Here is a 12,865-nt window from a genome sequence, read left to right on the forward strand (position 1 = left end):
TCTTGAATCAAATGTACACATCAACACACAGTGAGATACTTTTATGACAGAAAATTTGACATGGCATCCCAAATTTCTGTTCAAAGAAATAATGCAAGTGTAGGTGGAATAAGTTCATGTTTACAAAGGCAACATCTGATCTAAAGAACATGCTAAGCAATGTATTGAAATTGGAGGTGATTATCTAGCTATCATTGGTAAGCCTATCAGTGCTTACAGCTTTCACTATTACCTTTGAACAATTTAATAACTTATCCTTTTGGATAAGGATAAAAAAAAAAATTTGGATAAAACTTACTGATATAAGATCTGTCTCTCCTTTCCAAAGAGGCTGACCAAGAATATCCCTACTTGAGTCAGGTTATACTGGTTATCAACCCAGATAAAGCACAGTAATTTGGCCCACGCCCCCATTTCCCTCCCCTTATTCATTATGAATTGAACTTCTTTTCAGAAACATTCTCCTAGTCTAACCCACAATACTGTCTGAGTCATTAGCTTGGTGTATCCAAAAGACTGGTGGAGAGAGGAACATATAACAGCTATACAATAACATGAAATAAACCAGGTAAAGTAAGGACGAAAAAAAGAGAAATCCTACTGAACCATGATTTTTCTTCCCACTGAGCTCTAGTTATGTCTAACCCAGTCCTATGGGGAAGAAAACAGAGAGATGAGAGAAGCAGAACAATTTTCCAAATTAAATAGTCACACACTTCCTCTTCTAACAGGAAGTTTTCAATGGACCATGCTAAATTAATGTACTTAAATGAATTTATAAGCTATGATGCAATGGAAGCTTTTAAGCCCCTCTGAACATTGGACAAGAAGTAGTGAGAATCCATTCAAACTCTGCCCACAAAACAAGCAGCTGGATATTTCTGGAAAATAATAGCAGTGAAACAGTTAGTGCACACATTTAAATTGTTGTATTTTGGCTTTTGGAGTTAAGGCTAAGATAAATTGGCAAATTCCCACCTCCCAGAGTTACTGCTTCAATTTGCTTGCACACTGCAAGAATACTGCAGCTGATTATACTAAAAAAATAAATCACCCCATCCAGAAGGCTGAAAACTGCAATTTTCCACCCAGAAACCGAACGCTACATTGTCCAGAAACTCGCAGGACTCCTCAGAGAAGTGTTAGTGCAGCATATCAGCCACTGCCTGCTGAATCAACTCTGATGGAATTTTAGTTTCTCTTGGGACATTTAGCATGTGTCTGCTACAATAGGTAGGTGGACAGGAAGAACAGCCTGAGACTACATAAAAGCAACAGCAGTTTCTAAAATGGTTTTGACTGTGAAGCAGATGAGATACAAGATGTTTATGGGTAAGAACTGAAATGTCTATTGTACCCACCAGGAATCAGAGAAAATGGTTTATACCATATAAGCTTACCACGTGTGCAGATTGCTTACTGTCTTCCTCATTTCCCTCCCTCCACCCCCATAGTCCCTTTTGTTTTTAATAAAACATTCTAAGTTTTATGAAAGACGACTGTTACAGCTTTTATCAGTTATGGGACAATTTAAGGAATATATTTGCTCTTTCTTCTAGTATTCACAGGATACATTGTATAAGTCATTATCCTGTTCCTTTTCTTTTATGCCTGGTAAGCAAAGGCAGCCACTCAAAGTGTATCTTGACCTTGTTTTCTCTAAGAGCAAAGAGCATTTCATACACCTTGCAGCTGTGCTCCAAATGAAAATGCGTAATTGTGAAACTTCCATTTATTTTTATTCTTACAGAAATTGTAACTATTCTATGACTTGTTTTCCTACTTAAGAAAAATCTAATTAATCAAGCTGTAATGAAAGAGCTTCTCTCACTGGGAGGCCATTCTAGTGTCCCAACATATTCCACAATTGTGTTTTCCTCAGTACTCTAATTAAATGTGCTTGTGTAGAGCCCTTCACAGACAATGCGGTTCCAAACACTACCCTAAATACTCATCATCCTCCTTGCTTTTAAGTATTTTCAAGTTATCATCACTTGCTCTTTGTAAGAAGTGATTTCTTTCACCGAAATCAGTTCTGGGACCCCAAGACAACTTCACCTATATCCTTATCGTAGCAGCACCTTTTGGATCTAGTGTAAACATCAGAGATATCTGTTCTCACCACACTTTTTCCCAGCAGTCAATCTGTGATTAATATTGTTCAGCCTTCTGTCTCTTGCTTCTATTGGAAAGGACGATAAAACATGGGGACACTCTGGAGGCAGGTATTTCAGATAGCTCTGGATTAAAGATATGATCTGCATAAACCCTGCTGCAAATAAAAGCCTACAGACAGTGAAACCCTTATGAAATGCACACGCCTTTCGAAAAACCAAGTAATCAATATTTTTTTTCACATATGGCAAACATATTCCAGAGAAGCAATTCAAGCAGTAGTAGAAAGAGCCAACAGAAGGAGTAAGCCAAGCAAATGAAAAACAAAAAAACCCCGCTCTTCAGCAATTCTAGACCATTCTTGCCCAGGTTACTGCAGAGGAAGTAAAAGGACACAGGAGCATTTACAGCAGTGACTGCATGAGCAGTTCCTTTAATGGGAGCTTACCATTACTAGCATACTTTTGCAGTGCAAGAATTTCATTCTGCTATATACTGCTACAGAATCAGGGTGCTACCAGTCATTAGCTGTAGCTGGTTTTGGTGATTAAAACCAAAAGTTCTTATTTCATAGTAATTTTATTGCATGATCTTTGTAAAAAAAAAATGAGCAGAAGTATTAATCAGAAGCAACTGCAGTAGCATTTCTGTGATCTATAGATTTGGTAATTTTCAAGATAGAACTGAAAATACAGCAGTAATTGTGGCACATTGATCTACTGAGAACTCTCTCATTTATCAGTTTGATCTGGTATTGAAAAGAGAAAGATACATTGCCCATAACCAGATATGTAAACCAGCTCTCTTTGCAGCCGGATTTTCACTGCTTTCCTGATGACCTCCGGAAAGACAATCTATTTCCGCATACAATCGCATTTGGTCACTTTGCTTTACACCTCATCCAAATGTTTGTAAATTGAATTGTGGCTTTTTTGACCACCCTTGGAGACTGCTATAGCGGCTGAAAAGGTGAGGCCAGCTCATTTTTTGAAAACTGCACAATTACCAATCCAAAATCAAGCAATAAACTTTCTTGATTAGCAATAGCTGCAATCCATCTTACACCTTTGCTTTTAGGAACAATCATCTCGATATTATAACATTCCGTAACATGTTATTTCATTATCATACTAAAACAATAATCACATTAGCAAGGTTCCTGTCTCCTTTCCTCGCATCAAGAACTACACACAGATATTCCTTTTAATTGCTTCCAGAGAAACGCCTGGTCCTGCCAACGCAATTGTAACAGACCATAGTGCATCTCTGGGTATACCTGATCATTATACCTGATCACTACATACAGCTTGCTTGAATAGGCTTGGTTTTGGGAAGTCAACAAATGACTTCAGCCTGAGCCATTACTGAAACAGGCCGGATTCACAAACAACTGTAATAGTCCTTCTTCTGCCTTCAGTATGACAATAAGCTCACAAAAATCTGCTAGAATCAGCCACTTCTGAAAATTGTATTGATACATGTGTGATAAGTAGTACTAAGAATCTGGTTCAAGACATCAGACACTGCCCACAGAAAGCAAATACTTCATGGTTTAGATTGAAAAAGAAAAAACATTAGATCTGGACAGATAAGTATACACAGAAAAATTAATATAGAAGCCAGTCTATTTAACAGAGGCCAGTCTAACCATCATAACATAAACAAGAATCAACTTTGGTGGAAACTTTTGTTTGATAAAGCTGAACATTCTTCAAGTCTAGCTATCTAAAGTTTTAATTGGTTGTTGACTTGTATTGGTTTTGTAGAAGCATCACTTACAGGCCTTCATTTCTTGAGTCTGCTATTTTATCTTTGGGGACTCAAAGACTCAATCTCTGTGTAATTACATTGTGAAAGATATAACATGCTTTCTATGGCTGACTACAATGTAAGGTTCTCACTAATAATCTGCTGGCTTCAAGGGAAGTCTGCGCGTTGGCTTTAGCAAGACCTGGAACAGCAGCAGTTCAGCTTTTAGACTCATAGGAAAATAAGAAAAGCAACACTGGAACAGATCAAATATCCACCTTTGACAGCAACCATCATAAAAGAACGTAAGTACAGTAACGCATAGATACTCTCCCAACTGTGGTTGCAACGCTTCCTGCAGAGGTGGCACCTCAGGAATATGACATTCCTCAACAGATTTTTCAGATTAATTCACCAAGTTCTTTTCTGGATTCATACACATTTCAGCACGTGCTGTATCCTGTGCCAAGGCATTCATTCTGTAGTCTAATTGTGGATTTCACAAAATGCAGCATTGTTTTGCTTGTACTGAATCTACCAGGTGTTAACTAATTTGATACCTGTTAGTTCATGTTCTTCAGTGGATAAAACATCTGTCCCCTATCTATTTTCTCCATTTCACTAGCAGTTTTATAAACCTTTACTTTACTCCTCTCTAACCATAACCTGCAAATCATCTCTCTTCTAGACTGAAGAGTGTATCTAGTCACTGATCCTCTGTTGTAACTAACTGAATTGTTCAGTTGCTAGACAACAAGAAAAAACAAAACTCTAGACTAGTTTTTACTGCATCACTGGCTTGTAACTCACCTTGAGACTATTGCAGCTACTGTCAGCCTCAATGTGAACGAAGTTAAGTCACAGTAGAGCCAAAATAAAACCCAAGTTGGTAACTTATTTGAAAGGATAAACAGATTTGAACAAAGGGCAGATTAATCTAAACATATCTCCACTAGAATTCTCAGCTAATCTTTTCAGATTATGTTTTTAATACAGAGGAAAAGTGAAGCAGGAAGTGCATCCGTCTTCATCATTTCAATATCGACTGGGGATACAGAGCTATGATTGTAATTTGCAATTTGACAGCCACAGGAAACTTTGCCTGTAAAAAACAACGTCCAAAGGAGGAATGTAATACTGTGATTTCATCTCACACTGGTAAAATTCAGACCCTGTGCACATCACCTTCGCAGTTCTGTTGCAGGTCGGACATTCGTTTAAAGATGTGTTCACAAGAGCAGAAGCTATGACACATCTGCCTCTGTGGGAAATTACAGAAGTTTGCCAGTTTAGAGTCAGTTAGAGACACTTCATCAGGCAAGAAACTAAGCTGTGCTCCAAGAAAATGCAGCATGTGATAGACTAGGCTGACATATGCCAAGTGGGAAGGTAAGCCCTGTAACCCTTGGGGTGGGGTCAGGAGAAGAAGCAAATATTTCACATATGAGTTATCAGACCAGGTGGACAAAGGCGTATACAAAAAGGGGGTTATAGTGAAGAAAGGGAAAAAAAAACTCAGAGAAGACAGAACTCCCTGGTGATTGCAATGGAACTGACACAAAACTTACCATGTCAATCACCTGTTGGAGATACTGTGCAGCTGGCAGATTAAGTGGTAAGTGCTGATACAAAACCATAGAAACATGTTTTACTTGCCTTTACAGTTGCACAGACTATGCTTATGCATTTATGAGTTAACCTTTTATGACTAAAGTGAGACTTACTGAGCTAAATTAATGCTCTCCTAACAGGTCTTGCTGGTATGTTACTCATAACCTGCACAAGCTCCTAGCTCTCCTTGCGAAATTTAAAATGTACTTATCCCTAAATGAACTTCTCAATTTCAGTCCCTTCAAAGCAGCAAGGGGTAAGTTTGAAATCCAACATTGCAAACACTTTCTAGGACTACTGACACAAAGATGATGAAGGAGCTCAGCTCATTCATTAACATGCCTGGAAAGTCACTTCATGAGAATCAAATCTAACATAACAGGAGCACTAACCAGTGACTGTCGGAACAGGAAACACTTCTTTGGGTCAATACCACAGGCGAGGATGGCAGCAGTGGTGTCCAGTATGTTCTGGCGCAGGACAGCTGGCTCCTTGGGCATGGTGAGAGAGTGCATGTCCATAACGCTATATAGCACTGAGCTGCACTCTTCCTGCAGACTCACCCAGTTCTGAATGGCTCCAAGGTAGTTACCCAGATGAGGCATCCCAGTTGGCTGAATACCAGAGAAAATCCGATCCACGACCATATTCTGTTGCAAAACATTGGTAAAATTAACACATGCATTTTCTGACAGATTCTTTTACATTTTAAAGTCATAAATAAAGCCTCACTTATGCCTGTCTCTTCTCTCCTTCTGTCAGTGTATTAATGCATAAATTATCTCAGGATTGACTAAAAATGATTGCAGTAAGTCAGTCAAAATACTCTATCTGACTGCAGAGAGACTGGCAGCTAGCGTAATTTTAAGCTGTCAGACTGCATATGCAAACAAACATAGCTGTAAACAAGATCAGCGAAAACTACATCTCAGAAACCAAGTGGTAGATTCTTTCATCCTTTTTTGCACCGAAGTTGTATGTTTCTCTAGTACATTATCCACTCTGATACAGAAACACAGAATGACTGCATAGACAAATTTGGTATTGCATATGTTTACAACAAAAATGTTTGAAGTAGACTTCCATCTTAACTCCCATGAACACTGAAGTCTTATTCTTCCAGCTGCAAACAACATTTTGAGAGGTTCCTAAAAGAAACCTAATCCTTGACCCAAAGGTTAAAGACTAATGAAAGAGATTATCCAAGTTCTGCAACTACCCATCTTGGCAGCAGTAGAGTTTCTAAAAGGGCTCTACAAAGAAATACTGCTATAGCTCAAGATCACACCTGGAATACTGTGGATGCATGAGTATCAGTAAAATGTCAACTTCTGAAGAGAGTTCACAGAGAAGTAACAAAAATTTATTAAGAAGCTGAGGTTGTAGGCAAAGATTAAAAAGCTTAAAATATGTATAGCTTGGCTAGGTGACAGTTACCATCTTGGAAAGTTTGTTTTCCTGCATCCCAGCCTTCCATCTGACCATTTTCTCTCTGCCCCAAGCTGTCAGCACATGATCAATTACCTCCCCGACCTTTCCAAAGAACTCCACCATATCCAGAAAGTAACTCAGCAATGTTTTATGTGAAAATGCTTGTTCTGTGCCAAGTTGTAAGAGCATGCAAGATTGCTCGACTTATAAATGAGGGTCCCACCAACCTCAGCAGGGAGTCCCAGTCACAGAGCTGCACAATACAAACCCTCAGGCTCTGTTGTGCAGCTCTGTTGTGCCTCTAGCTGCATGACATTTTTTCTGCTAAATTTTATAATCAACATCTATAACAAAGTAGAGAGAATTTATTTACTGATATAGTATGTTTTAATTTCTGTGAATCTCTTACAAATGTATGGGGGAGGAAAAAAAAGTCATACAACTACAAAACCACAAAAAATGGCAGTAGAAGTCAAGGCCAAGTACCATTATTTTTAACTATTTAAAAAAAAGGACTTCAAATTGACTTATTTAATTTTGACTCAGACTCAAGAAAAATTAACGAGAAAGTGTTTCCAAGCGGAATATGACTTTTTTTAACATGATCTATAGTTCAGAAAAGCCTAGCCCAGTTCCTTCAAAATCTGCTGAAAAATTCTATTTGCTAAGCCTGTTTTTCAGATCAAGATAATTTTCTTATTCAATGTTTAAGTGTGCGCGCTGACAGGTAAGAGCAGGTTTGGGCTAGCAGCATGCTAACTTCTCCTGTTCCCATAAATGCCTACACATTTAAGTCCAGGTGGTAAACCACTCACTCCATCCCAGATATCTGCTTGACTTTGAGTCAGTTTCTAAGTGCTCCTTGGAGAACGTCCAGCACAGGAGCTGCTGCAAGGTAGTCATTGCAATGAAAAGCACACCATTTTCTCCAACAGCAGTTCTAACTTCAAGTTCTTATGCTCCAGTTCTTGACCACCCATGCCTCTTTTCTCCATTACACAAAAATGGAATTATGCTATTCAGTTCCTTGTTTGCCACTTCATCCCTTGTTTTTCTAGGAAACTACATCAGAGCATTCATCACCTCTCACAGGAAGCCCCTCATCCCCCACTAAGCTACTACCTGGCCCAAGGACTGCAGCCAGCTCTTTTTTAACACTGAGAAGGGCCAGGTGCTCACCTAGAGAGGAAGGCATATAGCATCCCAACATACATAAATTAAATGAAGTTTTGTAGAAACTTGGGATTCACTAGGCTTCAGAGGTGTGCTTCTATTATTAAGGGTGTAGAGCAGTTGCTAGGCAATGCAATAGGTACTTCACAGGCACAACACCTGTCTTCTGCTTCCCATGATCCTGCTCTTCACCAAGAGAGTAAGAGCTCAAGAAGAAAACAAGGCTATAAACAGACGGTCACTAAGATGGTGTTCTGCCCCTACAGGGATCCCAGAGCAGCTGGGTGTTTGTCAGAGCACATTTCCTTTTCTCATCTCCTTGTCTCCCCTCACTCAGTTCAAATCCGAATGCTCCTTCCCACAATTCTTTCTCCCTGCAGCGCTTCCTGCTTTCCACTGTCCATTTATATGCCTGTTTAACCACACTTTTCTACACTGGCTATCACTTCTTACAGCCCTGCTCTCCATTTTCTTACCAGATAGTTTCATCCCTCCTGTGTTCCTGTACTCTTCCTCCATTTCTGCTTCCCCACCTCCTGCTTCCCAGAAGAGCTCTTGCATGGCATATCAAGACAGTAAGGAGGCACAGAGTATGCCACAGGGTAAGGAAGCTATCATTGCCTCGACTCCAGTGACTTTACATAAAATACGTTTCCTACCTGCACTGTTAGAATAGCTAAGAAACTTTATGATATTCTAGAAATCTACTACAGATGTGCATCAAATAAAGTATGTTAGGATGGCCATGTCAAAGCATGGTGCAGAAACTTGCACACCTTTCAGTTGCAGTCTAGACAAAGACAGCATCACCTGAAATGTGTTCAAGGGTCCATGGAATGTGGAAAGAGGGGCAGGCCACTTGGGAAGAGTACAGGAACGTGGTCAGAGCATGCAGGGATGCGACGAGGAAGGCCAAAGCCCACCTAGAATTGAAGCTGGCAAGGGATGTCAAAAACAACAAGAAGGGCTTCTTCAACTACGTCAGCAGCAAAAGGAAGGCTAGGGACAATGTGGGGCCGCTGCTGAATGAGGCGGGTGTCCTGGTGACGGAGGATGCAGAGAAGGCAGAGCTACTGAATGCCTTCTTTGCTTCAGTCTTCAGTGCCAAGGCAGGCCCTCAGGAATCCCAGGCCCCGGAGGTAAGAGAAGAAGCCTACAGAGAGGATGACTTTCCCTTGGTCAAGGAGGACTGTGTGAGGGATTGCTTAAGTGATCTGGATGTCCACAAATCCATGGGCCCCGATGGAATGCACCCACAAGTGCTGAGAGAGCTGGCGGATGTCATTGCTGAGCCACTCTCCATCATCTTTGAGAGGTCCTGGAGGACAGGAGAGGTGCCCGAGGACTGGAGAAAAGCCAATGTCACTCCAATCTTCAAAAAGGGCAAGAAGGAGGACCCAGGGAACTACAAGCCAGTCAGCCTCACCTCCATCCCGGGAAGAGTGATGGAGCAGCTTATCCTGGAGGTCATCAACAAGCAAGTGGAGGAAAAGAAGGTTATCAGGAGTAGTCAGCATGGATTCACCAAGGGGAAATCATGCCTGACCAATCTGATAGCTTTCTACGATGACATGACTGGCTGGGTAGATGAGGGGAGAGCCGTGGATGTTGTCTACCTTGACTTCAGCAAGGCTTTCGACGTGGTCTGCCATAACATCCTCCTAGGGAAGCTCAGGAAGTGTGGGCTGGATGAGTGGTCAGTCAGATGGATTGACAACTGGCTGAATGGCAGAACTCAGAGGGTTGTCGTCAGCAGCGCTGAGTCTAGTTGGAGGCCAGTAATTAGTGGTGTCCCTCAGGGGTCAGTACTGGGCCCAGTCTTGTTCAACTTCTTCATCAACGACCTGGATGAAGAGTTAGAATGTACCCTCAGCAAGTTTGCTGATGACACCAAACTGGGAGGAGTGGTAGATACACCAGAAGGCTGTGCTGCCATTCAGCGTGACCTGGACAGGCTGGAAAGTTGGGCAGAGAGGAACCTGATGAGGTTCAACAAGGGCAAATGCAGGGTCCTGCACCTGGGGAGCAACAACCCCATGCACCAGTACAGGTCTGAGGCGGACCTGCTGGAGAGCAGCTCTGTGGAGAGGGACCTGGGTGTCCTGGTGGACGACAGGTTGACCATGAGCCAGCAGTGTGCCCTGGCTGCCAAGAAGGCCAATGGCATCCTGGGGTGCATTAGGAGGAGTGTGGCCAGTAGGTCGAGGGAGGTTCTCCTTCCCCTCTACCCTGCCCTAGTGAGGCCTCATCTGGAGTATTCTGGGCTCCCCACTTCAAGAAAGATGAAGAGCTACTGGAGAGAGTCCAGCGGACGGCTACAAGGATGATGAGGGGACTGGAACATCTCCCCTACCAGGAGAGGCTGAGGGAGCTGGGCTTGTTTAGCCTGGAGAAGGCTGCGAGGGGACCTTATCAATGCTTACAAAAATCTGAAGGGTGGGTGTCAGGAGGATGGGGCCAGACTCTTTTCAGTGGTGCCCAGCGACAGGACAAGGGGCAATGGGCAGAAAACGAAGCACAGGAAGTTCCGTCTGAACATGAGGAAGAACTTCTTCCCTCTGAGGGTGACAGAGCACTGGAACAGGCTGCCCAGGGAGGTGGTGGAGTCTCCCTCTCTGGAGATATTCAAGACCCGCCTGGACAAGGTCCTGTGCAGCCTGCTGCAGGTGACCTTGCTTCGGTGGGAGGGTTGGACTAGATGACCCACAGAGGTCCCTTCCAACCCCTAACATTCTGTGTGATTCTCTGTGTGAAATGTCTCCTGATGTTATTGCTTCTTTTCCCTGGGACCCTGAAGGTAGTGCTACTTCAGTGCAGAAACACCTCTACCCTCTGGGGTAACCGTCTTGTTACACCAGAAAGCAGGAATCTCTGTGCAATCACCACAGATCAGCTCACGTGCCAGTACCTCGACTCATAAAGAACTGGCACCCTGAGCCTGTGGAGAACAGTTCTGCCTACAAACCTCTTCAGTCCCCAAGTCACGCAGACTCCATTCCTTTGCAGCTGCAGTCCCTGCTTCATATGCTTCCCACAACATATTCGTCATCTGCCTTTTCCCCTTCCTGGATCACCGCCCAGTTTGTAGATTATGTCACTATGAACATATAGGATGTATTGGCAAAATTATGTCCCCTAATTAGAGTATAATATACTCAAATAGATGGCACAAATGCACTAGTGACATTTAAACAGGCAGTTTGAGAATGTTTTTCACTAAGAAAATAGAAGATATCAGTGTCTCAACAGAAAATGTACATTCAAATTCTGTACTAACTCAAAATATTTGAAGGGTAATAATGAGCTAATTAAAGATAGGTTTATTGTAATACTACATAAGTTAGCGTCTGGTGACACACTACATGTTGGAAAGAAAACACCGAAGTACAATGTAAAATGGACAGTTTCACATAAAGAGAGAACAAAGTTCTGTCTATCCAGTAAAGAGTACACTTGTGAAAGCAAGCAAGGCATCTTTAATAGTGCTTGCATGTTCATATGGTAAACAAATACTTATAAAAGGTTTGTTCAGTATATTGGCAATAAATATCATGTCAAACATGAGAAACAAACAGTAGCAGTATTATACTGTGTGTAAGCTCAGCAATTACTTAACCTAAAGCATGGAATTTGCAGAACAAGTAAATCCAATAATGAAAACTGAGCTAGGCTGGGCCTGGGTAAAGCACTAGCAAACACATTACAAAGAACAAACCCTCACCAGCTCCCAGTGGAGGGACCAGTTGACTAGAAGTCTTTCATCTTTAACTCCTTTGATTCCATTTAACAACATAGAGCATGAGATGTTACAGCAAATAGGGTGGTATAAAATAATCCATTGTGTTAGCAGAAGTCTATATTAAAAAAAGCCCACACAAAACATCTTTAAATGAATCTTGGATTTCTAGCACTAAAAATATACAGAGAACATTGCTCCTTTGGAGAGAGTTTATGTTCCTTGTTTGTTCACTCCATGAGAAGCAGCAGGCAGCATAGCAGCGTGGCAGGGGAGTTCTGCCTGGTACCATGAAATCATGGGGCTGGAATGCACTTCAATGGAGCTGTTAGGTCAGGGGATGGGAGCTCTGTGGTCGAAAGTACTGGAGTTGGAAAAGGATAAAAACAAAAGGAGTGAAGACTTCCCAGTGGAGCAGAGTGAAAGCCACAAGACATGCAGCTCCAGCCCACAGGCACTCACTCATTCAGACATCTGTAGTAAGCACAGTGTGAGCCTGCTGTTCGTATGTTTAACTCTGTGTGGTGTGTGCACCTACACCAGTACTGCTGCACGTTAATCTTCACTCCTGTGAAAAGCATGGTATCTGACAGATGTTTTAACATCTATTATTTGTTTTCTCTCAATACGACTTCTGCATGGCAATTCCAAACACCACAGGGCATTTCTCAGCAGCATTTCTAAACAAAATTTGCCCCAAAACCCATTAAGATTCAGGTGTTCTCTTACCTAACCTCTTTTTTCATGATGAGATGAACAACTGCTGGCTCCTTATACTGAAAAACTGTCAACATCCAAATGCTCTCAAATAATCAGAAATAAGTATTACATTCTTGTCCCAGAGGAGCATGGCTAAATTCTGGCCCTGACACCCTGCAGTATGGCCACATCCATTTTCAATGCAAAAGAGCATACTGGAAAAGATTATAGCTTCCAAAAATCCAGTGCTGCTCTCTTGGACCCAAGCAGAGCTTTTCTTGTATGCCACACCTGTATTAAGGAGAGCTACAATTGTCAGGGCCTCAATTGAGCAAAACCACACTCATTCCC

The 12,865-nt window shown here is 41.8% G+C and overlaps 1 protein-coding gene across 5 annotated transcripts in view; it reads right to left on the reverse strand.

The window, feature by feature from the left end:
- The window catches only part of WARS2 (tryptophanyl tRNA synthetase 2, mitochondrial), a 52,355-nt gene that overhangs the window by 22,959 nt on the left and 16,531 nt on the right, over positions 1–12,865 (reverse strand). For 4 of the 5 annotated variants that reach the window (XM_075437806.1, XM_075437815.1, XM_075437833.1 and 1 more), the window contains exon 2: positions 5,868–6,125. In XM_075437806.1, coding sequence (XP_075293921.1) covers positions 5,868–6,125 — 258 coding nt within the window. The remainder of the gene's footprint in view (positions 1–5,867; positions 6,126–12,865) is intronic. The other variant, XM_075437842.1, reaches the window with a different exon arrangement.

The sequence above is a fragment of the Opisthocomus hoazin genome, chromosome 1 (genome assembly GCF_030867145.1).
Source record: "Opisthocomus hoazin isolate bOpiHoa1 chromosome 1, bOpiHoa1.hap1, whole genome shotgun sequence".
Classification (NCBI taxonomy): domain Eukaryota; kingdom Metazoa; phylum Chordata; class Aves; order Opisthocomiformes; family Opisthocomidae; genus Opisthocomus; species Opisthocomus hoazin.